Source organism: Mesoplodon bidens, assembly GCF_964165515.1.
Source record: "Mesoplodon bidens genome assembly, chromosome: 12".
Classification (NCBI taxonomy): Eukaryota; Metazoa; Chordata; class Mammalia; order Artiodactyla; family Ziphiidae; genus Mesoplodon; species Mesoplodon bidens.
This window is the reverse complement of record NC_138168.1, coordinates 41,810,616-41,825,401: the sequence shown is the minus strand read 5'-3', so window position 1 is coordinate 41,825,401 and position 14,786 is coordinate 41,810,616. Positions and strand designations below refer to the sequence as shown.

Sequence of the window (14,786 nt, the reverse complement as noted above, 5' to 3'; positions counted from 1 at the left end):
ATATTGCATTTTAGGAAGTGATCTTGGAGCTTTAAAGCGAAGCCCTAAGGAGGAGGCTCCTGGAGTCCCACAGTCCTTTTCAGAGTCGAAGACTAGAAAGCCAGGAATCCTTACTCCTGGTCAACTGCCAGGGTAGCAAGCGGGGGAAAAATCCCATATCCTTGGAGCTTCCAGAATGTAAGCGCTCTGAAGCCAAGGTACTGTCCTTTTTTTTTCTTTCACTTTGATACCCCCAGTGTGTGACACAGAGCCTGTCACATAGTGGGTATCCAATAAATACATGCTGAAAGAATAAAAGGAGTGCTCTAAGAGACGAGCTCATAAAGATTACAATGACCTTAACCCTGGACATAGGAAGCTGATCACATCTGTAAGAAACATGAGTCCGTATTTTCCCCAAAATCCATGTTTCCAATTCAGTCTAGTCACATTTCTTTGGCTTCTCTGGAGGTTTTGAAACTCTTATCTTGAATAGACTGAGGAGCTCCAGTTTAACAAGTTGTTCAAAATAAGAATAAAGATAGTGACTCTTAACAGTTTGAACCTCAGGTTGATCATCTATAAAATGGGTATCTTACTTGTGTACATATTGACAGATCTGTCGTGCCAGCCTACAATGCATTTGTCTCCTGCTTGTGCTTTATACAGTGTATGACTTTGGGCCCCATCCAGCCTGGAGTTAGATATTGCTGAGTGGTGCTCCCTAAATGTAGTGCCCTGCCTTTGCCTCATTAAACTTAGTTTGCTTCTGAGCACCTTTCTGTTCCTCAGATTCTTTGTGAATTCTAATCCCATTGTTAGGTGGCTTGGCCATCCTCCCCACCTGCAGATCAGAAGTGCCAGCCACTTTTCTCCAGGGGCAGTCACCAAAGCCCCTGATGGAAATGTTCAGGCTTATTCTCCATCTTTCCACAAAAGTTATTTTAAAACCAGGTTGCAGCTGTTTCTTTACCACTCTATCTTAATTTTTAATGACAGCTTTGGCCTAGAACCCTGACTCAGGTAAAATTGAGCCAACTTTCTAGCCATGATCTAAAGTGGTGTGTGGTATGGTATGGTTCCACTAAATTGACAAACATAACCACGCTGGTTTCCTGATAGGGGATAGAAAGTCTCCATTAATAATTTAAAGCAAAATTACCCCATATGACATGAATAAAACACACTATCATCATTTGCTTGTCTATAGCAACAAAGGTTCACTGAATTCCCATGTCTACTTGAGGTCAGTTTTTTTTTGCTTTATGTTGTTTTAAAATTATCATCAGTAGTTCTCGTAGACAGGCAGCATGGGCATTACCTGGGAACTTGTTAGACATACAGATTCTTGGGCCCTACCCCAGACCTACTGAATCAGAACCTCTGAGGGTGGAACCCAGCGATCTGTGTTTTTTAACAAGCCCTCCAGGGGATTCTCATGCAGATAAAGTTTGGAAACCACTGGCCTAAATTTATTTGTTCTTCCCCAAGCACCATCAATCGGTTTGCTCTGGATTAACTTCACTGAACAAATGTTAAGTTGAAATCTTTTTGGCTATGTTGTTTGTTTTAATTCCTTTTCAGTCTTAGATCTTTACAATGAAAGTTTACGTGCCTGTACATGAGAATCATCAACTATATGGACTGAGGTCATAGCCTTTTAACTTGTGAATTTTTACTAACATTGTTATAATAAATGGTTTAAAGTTGGCCCATGTCCGGATTCCACCTCAGCACTTAATGGGTGTGAGACTGTGGCCAAACTGATTAACTCCTCTGAGCCTCAGTTTGGAGGCTGTAAAGTGGGGGGAGGAGGGATAACACAGGCCTCTTGGGGCTGCTGTGAAGATCACGTGAGATAACGTATGTACAGTGTATAGCATTGAGGCTGGCACGTAGTAAGGGATCACTTACTATTAATAATAGTACACGCATCATTTTCAAAAGTAAAGAGCTTTTTAGTTAACTAAAGAAACGATCCTTACCTTTGATATCTAACACTAAATTTGGCTTCAGCTTGCTATAGATCCTGCCGTCAGACTTCATGCTCCAGAACTGACTGTCAATGTTCTGTTCCAGCGCCAGGCCCAGTTTAGAGCCAGAGGTGACTAGGCTCCCCACGATGGTCAGGCAGCAGTCTTCTGCTATCTGCTCAGTGGAAAAGACAAGGTATCTTAGACATGGGTGGATATACATTCAGCTACCGTTGTAAGCAATTTCCTGTGTGAGCTGATTTTTAGTTATGTTAGTTCCTAGCTTCATTTATACCCCACATGAGGAATTTCAGCTTTTAGCCATGGTAACTGGGATCAAACAAATATTTATGCCCTTCATTTCAGATGACATAAGTGATAGAAATTCTCAATTCTTGTCCATTGTTAAGAGATTTATGCCCTTTGTGAGGCCCTCTGTCTTATAAGTAAGGGAAGCCTTAGAACACTAAAAATGCCCATCATATTTTCCCCCCAGAAATCACCATGATCTGAGGCTGGGTCTGTAGCTAATCTCCCCGACTGAGTATCCACTCCACTCAGCCTGACCCTTCCGGAATATGACTGCATCTCTAATTTTGAAGGCTGCTGTAGCACTGAAGTTGCTAAAAGGGCATTTTATAATTTTAAAACTTGGAATTCCATTTACTAATTTGTCTTGTCTTCCCTTCAAAAGAAATGTCTAAAATTTTCTAAAAAGGCATGCTATCCAAGTGTAAAAAGAGAAAACACAAATGTAGTAGAGTGTGTTCTAATGCAAAGATCTTATGGGTCCTTCTATGAAGTGAATCTACCCTTAATATAATATAATATAATATAAATAAGGTATGGTAGTCATGTTCATATGGCATTCACACATATTACTATAGAAATGCTTAGGAAAAGTGTACTGTTCTACAATATATTGAGATAAAAGGACTGTGATAATCTAGGACACTTTCCTTTTTCTCACTGACCTACCAAATTCAAAGCTGTTAAAATAATATCACTGTAATGTTCATTAGAAATAATTGCTGAAAGATGCCATTTTCTTGAATTAAGATAATTCAAAGGCAGAAGTTTGCTTTTTCTATGCCTCTATATTAGTTACTTCTGTTTCTCATGCTGTTTCTTCTATGCATGTGTAAATAGTACTTCTGTTTACTGAAATGATGATTCTCCCTCAAGCACAACAGACCCAATTAACAAGTTATACTTCCTTTCAGCAGGCCGTAATGCCTTCTGCTGACTCACGGGGCACCAGGATTAAAAAAATCAGGAGCAAACAGTCAAGCCCATAAAATCAAGGAGTTAAAAAGAATATGTACAATAGAAGTGTGAGCATCTCTCATAAAATCTTACAGCACTCAGCTTTTAAATGTGCATTGTGGCGGGAGTGATAGGAGGGAGATGGGCAATTTTCCATTTTACAACGTGTGACAATTAGGAAATGGATTGTGTTGTACACAGGGTGGTATCTCTTCAACCTAGTCTGTGGGGTCCTCCAAAATGGAAACAAACCAAGAGTGATCTGTGTTGATAATGATGGGGCTTATAAGTTTATTTCTATAACAAGTAGGTTAAGGAAAAAGGGGAGGGTAACACAGACACTTGCTTTTTCTATTACTGTATAAAAATCAAGTATAGATATAAAGATTCTATCTTGGATCAGTGCTAGATTTACCTCCCATTTAGGTTCCTAGATAGGTTCTATCAGAACTAAGAAATAGTTTCATAAAAAACCTGCTAACTTATTTCTGAAAATGCTCCAGGAATCATGAAGTAGCATCTACTTCAAGAAAGATGCTATTATAGGCCCTTGTCTAATCCAAAAAGCTCACCCTGCATTTGATGCATCCTTCTTGATAAATCCAAATCTGGTCATCAGCACCGACATCCTCCATGACCTGTATTCTGAGAAGCTTCAGATCCTCTAAGTTTCCATTGGTTGACATGAATAACCCTGTTGCTTTGTTTCGAAGTCTGAAATAAATTCGTTTCTAGAAGACAAAACCCCAGCAATAGTCATATACAAGCTGTACTTTAGAAGCACTGAACAAGCATCAGTAGCAAGGGCAGAATCCCAAATGAGGCTGGAAAAGGGAAAACTGCTATATCTGAGAGTTTCAGAGGCTTTAGGATTTTCTCAATGAGGAGAGCTTGACAGAATTTCAAAGTGCCTGGGGCTGGGAGCCTGCCTATGGACAACCCAGGGCTTGGGACATACCAGGTTTTGAAGTCAGGTGTAATAACATTTCTGAAAGCAGTCACAACCTTTTGGCACCAGAAACAGCCAAAATTCAGAAATTCTCGGGGGTGGGATGGGGGAGAGGCCAATTTCACACTTAAAATTAAAACTAATAAGTTAATTACATTTACAAAAAAGATTTCAGAGAAGAGTCTATTCAAAGCATGGAGAAGAAGAAAATACCTGAACAAAAGGTCGTAGAGAACCTATTTGGTGACAGCCACTGAATTCATACCAATTAGGTACTTCTGCTGGTGACAATAGGAACTGTCGACCCCTGTAATTGCCATATTCATAAGTAACCCATCTGGAAAACAAAAGGAGATAACCACAGTAAGTAGCAATATCCATTTCACAGTGGGCACCAATTATATTTTCAGAACACTTTGATTTTTAGACTGAGCTTTTTATTTATTTATTTTTAATTTATTTTTGGCTGCGTTGGGTCTTCATTGCTGTACTTGGGCTTCCTCTAGTTGCAGTGAGCGGGGACTACTCTTCATTGCGGTGCACGGGCTTCTCATTGTGGTGGCTTCTCTTGTTGCAGCATGCGGGCTCAGTAGTTGTGGCACACAGGCTTAGTTGCTCCGTGGCACATGGGATCTTCCTGGATCGAACCCGTGTCCCCTGCATTGGCAGGCGGATTCTTAACCACTGCGCCACCAGGGAGTACCTAGACCGAGCTTTTTATACTTTAAATGTATGTTGGAGGATAAAAAAAGGAAACTACCTTATTATCAAAAACAGCTACAGCACCCATGTCTTGACAAATAGCAAATTCATGGTACATGAGTATTTATACCCAAAAGTTCCACTCTTTAAGAGAAATAGGTAAGTTTTTTCTTCAATAAGGCAACGAACTAGAGACAGTCTTTTAGCAGGACAGCCCAGTACTTCCTGTGAACTTTACATAAAACATCTTCAGTTGTCATAATGGACCTTTATTTAAATGGTTAATACTTGTAAAGTTCTTACACCGGGTAAGTACTATATAAGGAATAGATAAAAATAAATAATAAAGTTTTGTTTAAAATGAGAGTAATCTTCCTCAATCCAGAAAACTACTAAAGATACTCAGGTCTCTTCCACACAGAGATGCTGGTACCCACACCTGAAGTCTGGGTTCCAGCGCAGACCAGCATGCAAGCAACAGAGCAGTCTTTCTCTCTGGTTGATGTATTACATCAAGGAAGAAGGTTCTCTGTTTTTAACCCTGGAACTCTATAATGTTATCATCGTAGTCATTTTATCATAAAAGCAAAATATTAGTTTAAACCTGTTGGAAAAAAAAGTCATGCATAAAATTCTATCACCCTAATAATCCGAATGTTTTTTAAATAGCTATAGTCCTCTCCAACATTTGATGCCTTCAAACTATACCTATTGTTTTTGTGAGTGAAAGAAAAATACTTTTGTAAAAACACATTACATTTATAGTCCTTATTCATTTTTACATCTTAATTTCAAAATTATTCAAAGTTGAGAAAAATCTTCCCATGTTGACATTAAATCATTTTGCCTACAACATCTGCTAGTCACTCCTAGCGGAAGAAAAATCCTAACCCTTACTCCAAAATCAAAGGACTAGGTCTTTCAAAAGGATAAGCAAAATCAGTTCTCTTTCCTACTTGCTAAGGAAGTGCTCAATTTATTGCAAAGCGTTCGCCTAGGAACTTTGAGGGTCCTTATCTTAAGTAAACTAAAAATCTGGATGAAGAGATGACGTCCCACACATGGCTTTTCCTAATAGGAAAAGTATACTGTGAGGGAACATACATATTTAACCCTTATAGAAAAAAAGGGGTTATACGTCAATTTGGTTAAGGTAACATAGCAGAGAAATATGATCAAACTTACTTTTAAAAATCTATTTTACTGAATAAACAAGTAGGTAACTCACTTACATGCCACCAATCACCTGAACAGAGCGTATGTGCGTGTTGAATCCTAGGGATTGGAGATTAACTATTTCTGTACTAAATTCAATCTTTTTTCCTTTGAAGTCTTCTCTTTCAAAAAGAATAACTGTTGGTTCAGAAAATTCCTGTTTAGGAACAAAAATAATGTTCTGTTACTCATCCTTGACAGTAATTCGAACTTAACGTGAAAATCATCTTGTTACAAGGATAAAGCAGAAAGTCTGGCCGGATTTGGCCAGGTCATAAACTCCCTTTTCCAGAAAGTCTGGGTGGTTATATACTCCAAAGCTAAAGCGAGGAAGGATGGAGCGCAGAAAGTTTTCCCCTTACATAGAAAGGCAAGTAAATGTATTATAAAATGGGGAAAATATCCCAGGCATAAAGGAACAGGTATATATGCCTGGAATATCAATTCTAATGCAATTTATTTTCAACTTTTCTGTTTTCTATTGAGATAAGAAGGGGCTGGAAAGTCAAGGACATAAATGGGGAGGGTTGGGGGCTGTGGTGATCTTTGGGGGTCTAGTGGTAATCTGCCTAATAAAGGAACCTTCCCCTTGTATGCATTTTCAATTTTCAGATGTCTTTTTGTTGTTTTTAACTGTCAATAAGACAATGATTCTGTGTATTCCCAAACTTTCCTGTAGGAATAATTGTTAGGAGAGAAAAAATAGGATGGAAGCCCCAAGTTCAAGTCCACTGATTTTCAGAAAAATGAAAAGTTGGCAGCTTATGCTTGTTTTTCAAATTACAGACCCTTATGACCCTAGACTAAGCTCTAATGATAATAATCCTAAAATCATAAATGATACATGAAAAATTCCCTAACTTGTTTAAAGTTTTGTGGCAACGGTGTGACACCTTACTGCTTCATGTATGTGGATGTGCTCTGATGTGTAGAAAGATCTTGACCAGTAAACAGAGCAGATCAGTGTGTAGAGGTGTTCTATATGGTCTAGAAATTAGGATATATAAACCATACAAGAAGGAAATGACAGAAACCGTAGTAGTATTACTACTTTGCACTTTCACTGCACTTTTCTCTGAGATGGCATGCCAGAATGTTCCAAGCACTCTAATCTAGCGACAACAACCAAACGATTTTGAAGTACTAAGTCACAATTAAAATATACATTCTTAATATGCGTAAAATATTCATTTCATCATAATCAAAACTTAAAAGAACATCATCTGTAAATATCAAAAGTGATGTGAGCATATATGCTAAGTTCTGCTTGAAGGAAGGCATCTGAAAGCTTTAAATCTAAAGTGGGTTTGTTTTTTTTAAAATACTTGAAGGCTGCTTTTAGAATTCCAAGCAGGTTAAATATCAAATTTTTAGATATTATTTGTAAGTTAATGAATCTTACAGCATTTTATGTTTCACTGCTACTATTTTCACATCGCAAGGAAGGTCAACATTTTAGTTATTTTGTTATATATTTCGTTATTCGAACGGGCAGGAGGGGATGAGAAAAAGCCAACTCACATATGTTCCTTTTTAAAGCTAAAATCACCAACTACATATGTTTAAAGCTTTTTATGAGATATCAGCTACCAAAAACTAACAAATACTTCCCAAACTGTCAGATACACCCAGACTTTAACATCTGAACATCATCTTGCAGTATTGTTCTACTGAATATTGCTTTGTCTGCATTAAAATTAAAGATTTCTGGTCAAAAAGGAGCACTATAATCTGGATTGGCACATACATGAGAAACTGAGAAAAGTAATTTCATTGCAAATCTCTAAAACAACAGAGGAATAGATTTAAAAACTATAAGGAATTTCTGCAAATCAGTAACAACAATGACGGGAAACTAAAGAGCTGGGTAAAGGATATAAACAGGCAATTCACTGAACAGAAAACCCAAATGACTAGTAAGTATATGAGATCTCACCAACAGTGAAATGCAAACTAACACAACTTCTACCCCATTCTTTCAAACTGACAAAAGTTAGAATGTCAGAGCCTACCCCATTCTTTCAAACTGACAAAAGTTAGAATGTCAGAGAATACTCTATAATGGCCATGATGCTGAAAACTGGAATCCACATGCACTGCCAGCAACCGTGTAAAGTGGTGGAATTCGGCAGTACTTACTGAAGGTTGGATATTCATGCATGTGAGATCCAGTAAATCCACTCTTTTTTTGTTTGTTTTTGGCTGCATTGGGTCTTCGTTGCTGCCCACAAGCTTTCTCTAGTTGCAGCGAGCGGGGGCCACTCTTCATTGTGGTGTGCGGGTTTCTCATCGCGGTGTCTTCTCTTGTTGCAGAGCACAGGCTCTAGGCGCGCGGGCTTCAGCAGTTGCAGCTCGTGGGCTGTAGAGCGCATGCTTAGTAGTTGTGGCGCATGGGCTTAGTTGCTCTGCAGCATGTGGGATCTTCCCGGACCAGGGCTCGAACCCATGTCCCCTGCACTGGCAGGCAGATTCTTAACCACTGTGCCACCAGGGAAGTCCCAATCCACTTTTTAATATATATCCCCAAAAGATCCCAGGGTAATCCATTATGCTGAATGTACATCTAGTTAATGATTACATATTGTATATACATATTACATCATGTGCACCCATTAGAATCAATAACTAGATGTACATACAGCATAATGGATGGCTCTCAAAAAATTTAATGTAAGGAGAGTTTTTATAACATGATGAGAACTATAGCATAATACTATATATAAATTAAAAGGCTTTTATACATATTTAAAAAAACATATATTTTATAGGAATATCCAAGCTGTACTCCAAACACATTAGAATGGGTACCTCTAAAGGTAGAGGTATAGAAATAGGGCTCAGGGTGACTTCCCTGGTGGTCCAGTGGTAAAGAATCTGCCTTACAATGCAGGGGACACGGGTTCAATCCCTGGTTGGGGAACTAAGATCCCATATGCCGCGGGGCAGCTAAGCCAGCACCCTGCAACTACTGAGCTCGGGCACCTCAGTGAGAGAGCCCGAGTGCCGCAAACTACAGAGCCCACGTGCCATGGAGCCTGCACGCCACAACAAAAGATCCCACATGCCTCAACAAAGATCCTGCAACTAAGACCCGATGCAGCCATAAATTAATTAATTAATTAATTAATAATAAATAAATAAATCTTAAAAAAAGAAATAGGGCTCAAGTGTGAAATGGAAAAAAACAACACGGAAGGGCCTTGAACTAGCCCCATGATTGTGCACTGTGCACCATGACTGACCCAACACTGCCCCCTGGAGTCTGAGAAAACAGCAAACAGTTCATATTTTCAAGATCTGGAAAGAGACCAGGGTAGAAAGTTGTCCACAAAACTATTTTTTCTGCCTCCAACTTTGTCCTGAGTAAGCCTACCTGCTGGTTCCCTTGCTCTATCAGCTGTGTGACCATACATCTCTGTAATGCTATATTCACCCTGAGATACTTACGACATCTATAAAACGAACAGACTTGAAAGTTGCTTCAGGCAGGCATCCCATTGCAGACAGCGAAGGATAGTGGCCTTCCTCCAACACGTACTGATTACCCGAGAAATTTTCTCCGTCATATGCAACCCAGCTGTAGAGGAGAAACCACACACATGTATACAATGTAATTTGAGTCTTCCTAGTCAAGAAGTCTGATCTTTAGAGGTAGCTGCCATACGATAAACACAATGCTTATGGCTACCGGTGTTCTCTCTGCAAAAATGTCTGGATCCATTTACTGCATTTCATCTTGTGGCAAGTTAATATTCATCCTAAGTCATTTGGGAAATACAACTGTTTTCTCCATGAAATGATGAATGCTTTCACCCCCCCACCTACCAGCATTCCTTGCACCTCTCATGGTGCCACCATTCTCCCAGCCAAGGTGGTTCTGTCAAGCCCGTGGGTCTTCGAGTCTTTTCTGAATAGTCCTTCAACCTTCACAGCTAGTCAGTCACCTGGGTCTACTGCTTCCTCCCCAGGTTTCTCCCTCACCCCTTTATCCTCATTTCCAACACCTCTGCCCTGGGCCAGGAGGGAGTCAAGATACCACAGTGACTTAGACAAGTCACTTAGTCTCTCTAGCACTCAGCATTATTGACAAAATGGTGACTTATCATGCTTCCCTAGAGGAGTTGGGGGTCTTTTTGTTTTTTGTTTAACCCAACACATACTTATTGAGGAATAATTGTGTGTCAGGTATTTTTCCATTGCTGGGGATATAACAAGACAAAGCCCCTGGTATCTTGAAGTTTATACCCTAGTGAGCTGAGACGGACAATAAATAACAAAAAAGTACATGTCTGGTAGGAATAAATGAAGCACCATATGGGACAAAGAGAAACCAGGACAGAGGTGCAGGTATGTGCTAATAAACAGTGAAGCTTTATATAAATCTATGCATTTGAATGCAAAGCCAGTGCTGTTTCCACTTTGCATTACCAAATGGCATGATGGTGCTGTTTAGACCATGAAGAACTATATGATTAAAGGCATTACTACTACTACTGCTACTACTACTACTTATTATTATTCAACTTAATTCATCACCTTTTGCACAGATTGCTCCAAGGGTTTCCTGATCCGTTTCCCTGACTTTGAGCTCCTTGCCTTGCCCATCTTGTGTTTTCCTTTGGCATCCATCTAAATTCATATGCTCAGGAGAGTCATCACCTGAGCCCACCCTCCCTGTCCAAACTCACTTCCCCTCCCCCCAGTACAAAGACCTCCCAGCTAGAGAGGGTGGTGTGCCCCTCATCAGCATCTCCACTCCAACCATGCACTTGTCTGTCATGCAGAATGCCTACCCTACTCCTACCCACCTGTAAAAAAAAAAAAAATCTACCTTGGGAGGTGCCTTAGAGATGATCTAAAGTCCCTTTACAGATGACAAGAGAGGCCTAGAGAGCAGAGAACCTGGTCTGAGTCCCATTGCACAACGAGGTGGTGCTCTTCAACTTCTCCCACCCACACTGATGTCCATGTCCTCTGACGCCCAGCACTCAGTGCTCTAAAGTCCACTTCAGTACTCACATGGTCTTGTACTATGTGGTGGTCTCATAAGGTACCAAGTTCCTACAAGTGTATTTACTTGCTGATATGTGAATCCTGTTTTCCCCCACTGGTTGGGCTCTGCCAGTCCACTGTTTTGCTTACCTGCCTCCTAAAACTCTGCAAGACTTGGCAGAAAATGACTCATCAATTTGACTTGTTGTTTCTTGAAAACACTGACTGCGACCTTGAAACTGTGGTTCCGAAAACAAGTGAATCTTTGAAAAAGTAAACGGAAATACATAAAATTCTTCTCCTGAACACATTAACTCATTCAGCCTCTGAAATGATAACCAAACATGACCTGCTAACTTTTGCTACCGTAAACTGGTATGAATTTTATAAATCCTTTAATTTTTTACTTCTACATTAATGATCAATTAGAAATACTTTGGCTGCACCATTCGTGATTGTTTAGTTTCATTCAGAGACATCAAAGGATAGTCCAACAATAGAGGCAGCTTTCTACAGAACACCCTCTTGTAACAAGCTGCCAGGCATTTTAAAGCTTTACTGTGGCCAAAAGTAATTGTTCACAGTTCTAACAGCTACAAGAAACTATATTTTGGAAACATGTAGTGCAGTTTTCCTCCCTCTCAATGGAAGCTACCTGCTGACTTATTAGACTCTTCTGTATGCCAATAAAGGAGGCTACAGTGGTGTTTGTGCCTCTGTAATTATGGCTCTCTGAACACTTCCATTAAAAAGTCTTTAACAAATTTAACACTTCAGTTGATACAGAGTCAGCATTCAAAAGGCTTAAGTGAGACACCATATAAAAGACACTATATAAAAAGCCTAATGCAGACACAGCAAATACGAAAATTCATTTTACTGTTTTCCACGATAACTATACGCTGTTGTTTGAAATACTAATCCTAGTGTATTAATGTAAAACTCTGATCCACTCTAATGATATAAAAATTGAACTTTACATAAGAACATTTTATAAGAATTATTTAGATATGGGCCAGTGCTATCAATTAAGCCTTACTGTAAACTTAAATTAATTTTAAAATATAGTTATGCTTTCAGGCACAAAAATGGGTAAAACTAACAATATGTTCCCAGATGTATGATGTTTTACACATAAATTCAGCTTTTTAACGGAAGGTTTCTAATTATGAAAGATAGAATGTTTGTTAAGTTACCTGATTTTGTCTCCCTGGGCTGGTGAAAGAATCCTAAGAATTTTTAAAGGGAAGAGAAAAGGAAATGAGTAGGGCAGACATCTTGAAAATTTTTTCTGTGGATCATTAACAATTACCATTAAAAATAATCTCAGGATAGTTTCTATAGTTAAGTATTACATGAACCAGAAGCACACATTAAGGGAACCCAAAATTCAGTTAAATATTCTCAGAGAAAAATGTAACTCCTTACCAAACATATGGGTTGAACAGAAGAGATCTTACAATTTTTGCCTCCCCAGTCCTCAAAGCTGGTATAAAAGCCTTTATCCAGTATATACTGTTCTCCTGTGAAGTCAGGATTTTCATAGGCTACCCATCTAAAGAAACAAAAAACACTGACTTGTTATAGTTCATAGTTTACATTTACAATAAAACTATCACACCCATTTGGATAAATATACATTGTATAGCAACTTTCATTTGTTTTACTAATAGTAATCTGAATAATTTTTCTGGTTCTCCATTAATCTTTTAGGAGCAGGTAGATCTGTCTGTAGGACAAATCAAAGTGGCAAGTGAAAGAGTATCTTTACATGAACCTTTTGGTGTTCTCACTTATCAAATCTTATTCCCTGAGAAAACTCCAATAAGCCCATTTCTCTATATTTCTTTCTATTCTAAGGAAACAATTTGGACTTTCAAGAAGTAGCTGTAAAAGTTCTTTTAATAAGCAAGTAAGAATCCTTTTTGTTATCAACATTAAAGTATTTTTCCAGAAAGATACTACAGGAAGCTATGTCTCTATTACACAACAAACCACACTGGAAAAAAAAAGCTGACATAAAAAAAATGCTTAAAAAAAAAGATCGTAAAACAGCTAAATAATGAAAATTTTGTTTCAGTCAGGATTTCCAACATGACACAACTATGTAATAAGCAAAATTGGACAAACTCTTGAGAATACTAGGAATGAATCTCTTTTGGAATGTTTTCATATTTGTTATCTTTTAAATGATCCACACTCAGAGAGGAAAATCAACAAAACCAGCTTACTGATGCTATTTCTCATACAAAGATAAAGTCTTTGAAGGGAAAAGAGTTTTTCAATTCTGTTATATTCAGGAGATACTCAAGTGTTTCCTCCTCAGTTAGTTCACTGCCCTATATTGATCCTCTCACAGCTTAAAGGAATAATACCTTTATGCCCATATATATGCTCAGAACTTTCCAAAATGCATTCACATCTATTATCACATTTAATCTTTTAGGGATGTAACACAGAATAACACACCTGACTCCGTCTTAGATCTAGTCCTTTCGCTCTAACCTTTGTGCTGTGTTGCCTGTGCTTAGTCATGCGGGCTCTGCACCTTTGTAAAGGAATGCTGCCTAGTGCCTGAAATATACGTGATGGTCCATTCTCAAGGCTCTGACCTTTAAAGCTTTAGTGTAAAACTTTTCCATTCACATAGAGATAAATCAAGTTGCAGAACAGAAAATAACAACTGTCTTGTGGAGGTTTCTAGGAACGCTGTGACCAGACCTTCGTGGACAGCTGCAAGAACAAAGGATTCCAGCACCAAGAAGTTGGCAACAACCTACCACAGTCCCTCGCCTTTTAGTATAAAAGAAGCCTGAATTCTAAGTCGGGGAGGATGGTTCTTTGGGCCACGAGCCCACCATCTTCTCCGTCTGCTGGCTTTCTAAATAAAGTCACTATTCCTTGCCCTAACACTTGTCTCTCGATTTACTAGCCTGTTGCGCGGTGAGCAGTACGAGCTTGGACTCGGTAACAGGGAGGCACTGGTTTTCACATTTTACTGAAAAGAAAACCTAAAGACACAGAAAAAGTAATTCATTTATTCATTCAACAAACTAACTGGCCATTTACCATGTGCTGGGAACTAGACTGGCACTAGGAATGCAAGATGAAAAAAAGACAAAATCCTTGCCCTCGAAAGTTCAGAGATGGGTAAGAAGCATCACATGGTATTATTTGTTGGTGTTTGTTCTGAATGGGAAGTGACCTGTCAGTTAGTGGCCAGGGATGAACGAACCCTTGATCAAGTCTCCTGAGGCTCACCAGGTCTCTTCACCTCGTGACCCGAACTGCCACCTACCCTTGTAGTTTTTTCATTTACCATTCCATTAAGCCATACCTGAAACAGCCCACATGCTTCACAATTAGAACAGATTACAATTTTACTATCTAAAGGCCTTGACTTAAAACTTAAGTGCAGTTATTACTTAGAAATGAGCAGCCATCAAGAAGAACACTGTAAAAATCTCAAGTGATAATTAATTAGCTATGACAGCTAATATCTGTGGATTCATTTCTGGCCAGCTGAATGGAGAAACTGCTATAAGCACCAATCACAGTCTATTTCAGGAAATGCCGCTTTCCCACTCCAGAACCTCATAAGCAACTTTAAAATCCTATTCTTCAACATTGTGAAGTGAGGAATTAGGAGGCCTGGTTCTAGGTGTGGTCATATTAACTTTCAGATAACTTTAAAGAGGTCATTTAACCTT

General features: G+C 38.9%; 1 protein-coding gene across 1 annotated transcript in view; it reads right to left on the bottom strand.

Annotated features, from left to right (window-relative positions):
* Nucleotides 1-14,786, bottom strand: part of CRYBG1 (crystallin beta-gamma domain containing 1) — a 60,793-nt gene that overhangs the window by 3,537 nt on the left and 42,470 nt on the right. Inside the window, exons 13-20 of the mRNA XM_081250986.1 lie at nt 12,505-12,631; nt 12,273-12,305; nt 11,227-11,339; nt 9,532-9,661; nt 6,102-6,241; nt 4,381-4,504; nt 3,791-3,949; nt 1,965-2,127 (exon numbers count right to left, since the gene is read on the bottom strand). Coding sequence (XP_081107112.1) covers nt 1,965-2,127; nt 3,791-3,949; nt 4,381-4,504; nt 6,102-6,241; nt 9,532-9,661; nt 11,227-11,339; nt 12,273-12,305; nt 12,505-12,631 — 989 coding nt within the window. The remainder of the gene's footprint in view (nt 1-1,964; nt 2,128-3,790; nt 3,950-4,380; nt 4,505-6,101; nt 6,242-9,531; nt 9,662-11,226; nt 11,340-12,272; nt 12,306-12,504; nt 12,632-14,786) is intronic.